This window comes from Zophobas morio, unplaced genomic scaffold (genome assembly GCF_036711695.1).
Source record: "Zophobas morio isolate AGI-343-1 ecotype UQ-CSIRO unplaced genomic scaffold, CSIRO_AGI_Zmor_V1 ptg000021l, whole genome shotgun sequence".
Lineage (NCBI taxonomy): Eukaryota > Metazoa > Arthropoda > Insecta > Coleoptera > Tenebrionidae > Zophobas > Zophobas morio.
The window spans coordinates 21,133,625-21,139,624 of record NW_026972126.1 but is presented as its reverse complement, the minus strand read 5'-3'; the positions used below and the strand labels follow the sequence as shown (position 1 = coordinate 21,139,624).

At 34.9% G+C, this 6,000-nt stretch overlaps 1 protein-coding gene across 1 annotated transcript; it reads right to left on the bottom strand.

The window, feature by feature from the left end:
• Positions 1-4,376: 4,376 nt before the first annotated feature.
• Positions 4,377-5,027, bottom strand: LOC135131764 (fatty-acid amide hydrolase 2-B-like). Its single transcript, XM_064059611.1, has one exon. The coding sequence runs from the start codon at positions 5,025-5,027 to the stop codon at positions 4,377-4,379; it is 651 nt and encodes a 216-aa protein (XP_063915681.1).
• Positions 5,028-6,000: the final 973 nt, after the last annotated feature.

The following is a 6,000-nucleotide window of genomic DNA, read 5'->3' as shown; positions in this document are numbered from 1 at the left end:
GGTCCTTTTAGAAGTATTCGATTTCGAAATTAAATAAAAAAAAATGTTTTAAATTGCCATTTTCAATCGGAGTTTCCGGAAAAGTAGTAGGAGATATCTAAAAAGGAGGTCCAAATTTACTCTTGTAGGTTGAACTCTACAAGAAAATGTTTTTCGATAATTTTCGAAAAGGTTCAAAATTATCGTAAGGAAATATTGAAAAATCGAGTTTTTGAAAAAGTTGCCTAAAAATCCGCAAAAAATTCAGGGATGTAGATCTCCGTTTGCTGATTGAAAAATAAGGTTGTTTAAGGTCCTGGAGTAACATTTCAGGAGTATTCAATTTTGAAATTAAATTAAAAAAAAAATGTTTTAAATTGCCATTTTCAATTGGAGCTTTCTGAAAAATAGCAGGAGTTATCTAAAAAAAGAGGTCGAAATTTACTCTTGAAGGTTGAACTGTACAAGAAAATGTTTTTCGATAATTTTCGAAAAGGTTCAAAATTATCGTAAGGAAATATTGAAAAATTGAGTTTTTGAAAAAGTTGCCTAAAAATCCGCAAAAAATTCAGGAATGTGGATCTGGACGTCTTGAGTCGAAAAATATAGTGTGTTTACAGTTCCGGAGCAAGATTTTATAAATATTCAGTTTGAAATTTTTTTTTTAATCTTGAAAATCGCCATTTTTCAATTTGGGATTCCGGAAAAATGGTGGCAGGGTTCGAAGAAAAGAGGCCAAAATTTGCTTCTGGAAATCGAAATCCACAGGAAATTGTCTTTGGGTAATTTTCGAAAATGGTCGAAAAAGTCAAAATTTTCAAAAAAAATTGAGCTTTTGAAAAAGTTGCCAGAAAATCCGCAAAAAATTCTGGGATGTAGATTTACATTTGCTGATTGAAAAATATGGCTTGTTTACGGTTCTGGAGTAACATTTTAGAAGTATTCGATTTTGAAATTGAATTAAAAAAAAAAGTTTTAACTTGCCACTTTTCAATTGGAGTTTCCGGAAAAATAGTAGGAGTTATCTAAAAAACGAGTTCCAAATTTACTCTTGAAGGTTGAACTCTACAAGAAAATGTTTTTTGATAATTTTCGAAAAGGTTCAAAATTATCGTAAGGAAATATTGAAAAATTGAGTTTTTGAAAAAGTTGTCTAAAAATCCGCAAAAAATTCAGGAATGTGGATCTGGACGTCTTGAGTCGAAAAATATAGTGTGGTTACAGTTCCGGAGCAAGATTTTATAAATATTCAGTTTGAAATTATTTTTTTTAAATCTTGAAAATCGCCATATTTCAATTTGGGATTCCGGAAAAATGGTGGGAGGGTTCGAAGAAAAGAGGCCAAAATTTACTTCTGGAAGTCGAAATCTACAGGAAAATGTCTTTGGGTAATTTTCGAAAATGGTCGAAAAAGTAAAAATTTTCAAAAAAAAATTGAGCTTTTGAAAAAGTTGCCAGAAAATCCGCAAAAAATTCTGGGATGTAGATCTCCATTTGCTGATTGAAAAATATGGCTTGTTTAAGGTCCTGGAGTAACATTTTAGAAGTATTCGATTTTGAAATTAAACAAAAAAAAATGTTTTAAATTGCCATTTTCAATGGGAGTTTTTCGGAAAAGTAGTAGGAGTTATCTAAAAAAAGAGGTCCAAATTTACTCTGGTAGGTTGAACTCTACAAGAAAATGTTTATCGATAATTTTCGAAAAGGTTCAAAATTATCGTAAGGGAATATTGAAAAATTGAGTTTTTGAAAAAATTGCCTAAAAATCCGCAAAAAATTCAGGAATGTGGATCTGGACGTCTTGAGTCGAAAAATATAGTGTGTTTACAGTTCCGGAGCAACATTTTATAAATATTGTTTGAAATTATTTTTTTTTAATCTTGAAAATCGCCAATTTCAATTTGGGATTCCGGAAAAATGGTGGGAGGGTTCGAAGAAAAGAGGCCAAAATTTACTTCTGGAAGTCGAAATCCACAGGAAAATGTCTCTGGGTAATTTTCGAAAATGGTCGAAAGAGTCAAAATTTTCAAAAAAAAAATTGAGCTTTTGAAAAAGTTACCAGAAAATCCGCAAAAAATTCTGGGATGTAGATTTACATTTGCCGATTGAAAATTGTGGCTTGTTTACGGTCCTGGAGTAACACTGTAGAAGTATTCGATTTTGAAATTAAATTAAAAAAAAAGTTTTAAATTGCCATTTTTCAACTGGTATTTCCGGAAAAATACTAGGAGTTATCTAAAAAAAGAAGTCCAAATTTACTCTTGAAGGCTGAACTCGACAAGAAAATGTTTTTCGATAATTTTCGAAAAGGTTCAAAATTATCGTAAGGGAATATTGATAAATTGAGTTTTTGAAAAAGTTGCCTAAAAATCCGCAAAAAATTCAGGAGTGTAGATCTGGACGTCTTGAATAAAAAAATATAGTGTGTTTACAGTTCCGGAGCAACATTTTATAAATATTCAGTTTGAAATTATTTTTTTTAAATCTTGAAAATCGCCATATTTCAATTTGGGATTCCGGAAAAATGGTGGGAGGGTTCGAAGAAAAGAGGCCAAAATTTACTTCTGAAAGTCGAAATCTACAGGAAAATGTCTTTGGGTAATTTTTGAAAATGGTCAAAAAAGTCAAAATTTTCAAAAAAGAGCTTTTGAAAAAGTTGCCTGAAAATCCGCAAAAAATTCAGGGATATAGATTTTCATTTGCTGATTGAAAAATATGGCTTGTTTACGGTCCTGGAGTAACATTGTAGAAGTATTAGATTTTGTAATTAAATTAAAAAAAAGTTTTAAATTGCCACTTTTCAATTGGTATTTCCGAAAAAATAGTAGGAGTTATCTAAAAAAAGAGGTCCAAATGTACTCTTGAAGGTTGAACTCTAAAAGCAAATGTTTTTCGATAATTTTCGAAAAGGTTCAAAATTATCGTAAGGGAATATTGAAAAACTGAGTTTTTGAAAAAGTTGCCTAAAAATCAGCAAAAAATTCAGGAATGTAGATCTGGACGTCTTGAGTAAAAAATATAGTGTTTTTACAGTTCCGGGGCAACATTTTATAAATATTCAGTTTGAAACCAATTTTTTTAAATCTTGAAAACCGTCATATTTCGATTGACGATTCCGGAAAAATGGTGGGAGTCGAAGAAAAGAGGCCAAAATTTGTTTCTGGAGGTCTAAGTCGGGAAGAACATATCTTTGCATAATTTTCGAAAATGGTTGAAAAAGATTCAAAATTTTCAGTGTATTGAAAAATTAAACTTTTGAAAAAGTTGCTCAAAAATCCTCAAAAAATTCAGGGAGGTAGATTTCGACGTGTTGATTCCAAAAATATAGCAACATTTTGAAAATATTTGATTTGACATTTAATTTTTTTTTTATCTTAACTGCCATATTTCGATTTGCGATTCCGGTCAAACACCAGGAATTATCAAAAATTGTCAAAAACTGCCCAAAATTTTCTGAAACGAGTATGTATTGCAAAATCGAGCATTTGAAAAAGTCGCCTAAAAACCCTCGAAAAATTCAGGGACGTAGATCTCGACCTTCTGTTTAAAAAAATACAGCTTGCTTACGGTCCCGGAGTAACATTTTCGAAAAATTCGACTTGAAATTGAACTTTAAAAAAAAACTTAAAAATTGTCATATTTCCATTGAACATTTGGGAAAAATGATAGGAGTCATCGAAGAAATGAGGGCGAAATCAACTTCTGGAGGTCGAAATCTACAAAAAAATGTCTAGGTAATTTTCGAAAATAGCCAAACGATGAAAATTTTCATAAGTGTAAATATTGTGACTTAATGATTTATTCTATTTAAAAGAAAGGTTCGTGTTCTCAATTTTGACTAGATTCATGTATTTGTGTTACAGTATACATGTTGAAATTGTCTCCCACCACAAATTTGATGACGTCTTCAAAAAATTATTAATCTGAGATTCATTGTTTTGATTTTTGTTACTCCAGTTTTTGTTACTTTCAAATTGGAGCAGTGTGAATCGGGATGTGGGCGTGATTTCCAGGTCGTGAATGAATGCTTAACAGCAGAGAAAAGTTTTATTATAAAATTTAACATTTAGTTATAAAAATAATGCATAATCTGGTTGTAAATTGTATCAATCATAGAACGTGATTACACACCCACTGGCTTACACCGTACTGGTAAAAACATTTATAAAATATATGGGTCGTCTATAAAAGGGTTGGTACTTGAGCTGTTGCTCCTCTCAGTCTTGCGCACAATTCAATTGGCCACAATACTGCGAAGTGGCAAACGCCACTTGGTCACACCTACACCTATCACACTAATACCCAATCGCTTAAATAGAATACAAGAATTTGTACATCGCCATCCACACTCGAAAAAATGCGTTAAACTAAAGTGACACAAGGCATATTGGTTCCCCTTAAGCCTCCACGCTCGGGGGCACCCACCCCCCGAACGCCTTCTCCAGCTCCACTGCCACAGCCAAGCACAACCTGTCGTTCTTGGTGTTCGCCACCACCTGCACCCCGATCGGCAGCCCCTCGCTGTTCAACCCCATCGGGATGTTGGTCGCCGGGAACCCAAGAACGTTGATGATGGCAGTGTAGCTGAAATTGAACGGTTTAACCAGAGGCTCGTTATGGAAAGGCGCGGCCGTGGGGTGCGTGGGGTACAGGAACACCCCGTCATCCCCCAGCAAATCCTCCATCTCCCTCCTCAAGCGCCCCTTCTCCTCCACCAAATGCGTGTGCTTGTCGTCCCCGAACTTGCACCCCCCTTTATCCGCCAGCGCCGTCGCGATCCCGATGAAAGTGTGGTCCGACCTGCCGAAGCACCACTTCACCAGCTCCAGATACGGGTTGATCGACCCCTCCAGGTTGGCCGGCTGCTCCTGGAACGACGGGCCGTTCGGCGTCTTCATGTTGGCGAACCAGATCGGGCCGCTCTTGCGGAACCGCTGGATGGCCACCTTCTTCGTCTTGACCCCGTGGGCCTTCTCCAGGTGCACGCTGATCTTCCCGAACAGCTCCTTGATCTCGTGGTGCACCGGCGACACCGCCACCGAGCCCATGTCGACGTGCTGATTCGAAAAATATGGTGTGTTTAGGGGCCCAGGGCAACATTTTAAAAACACATATTCGCTTTGAAATTCACTTTTTTACAAAACGTTTTAAATTGCCATTTTTCGATTGGCGATTGTGGAAAAATACTAAAAGTTATCGAAGAAGTGAGGCCGAAATTAACTACTGGATGTTTAAATTGATAAGAAAATGTTTTTGGGTAACTTTCAAAAATGCTCAAAATTTTCAAAGGGAATTGAAAAATTGAGCTTTTGAAAAAGTTGCCTAAAAATCTTCAAAAAATTCAGGGATGTAGATCTTGACCTGCTGAGCCAAAAAATATAGCGTGTTTATGGTATCGGAACAACATTTTACAAAATATTCAGTTAAGTTTGAAATTCATTTTTTTTTAAATCTTGAAAACCACCATATTTCGATTGGCGATTCCCGACAAATGGTGAAATTTGTCGAAGAAAAGAGGCCGAAATTCAAATCTGGAGATCTTAAATCTACAAGAAAAAGTCTTTGGGTAATTTTCGAAAATGGTCGAAAAAGCGTCAAAATTTTCAAAAAAAATTGAACTCTGGAAAAAGTTGCTTAAAAATCCGCAAAAATTTAGAGATGTAGATGTCGGCGTGCTGATTCGAAAAATATAACGTTTTTACGGTTCCGAGGCAACATTTTAAAAATATTCCGTTTGAAATTCAGTTTTTTAAAAAATGTTTTAAATTGCGTTTTTCGATTAATGGTTCCGGAAAAATGGTAGGGGTTGTTGAAGAAATGAGGTTGAATTAACTTCTGGAGTTCGAAAAGTACAAGAAAATGCCTCTAGGCAAATTTAGAAAATGGTAGAAAAATGCTCCAAATTTTCATAAGGGGGTATTGAAAAACTGATTTTTTGAAAAAGTTGCCTAAAAATCCTCAAAAACTTCAGGGCTGTAGATCTCGACGTACTGATTCGACAAATATAGCGACTTTATGGTC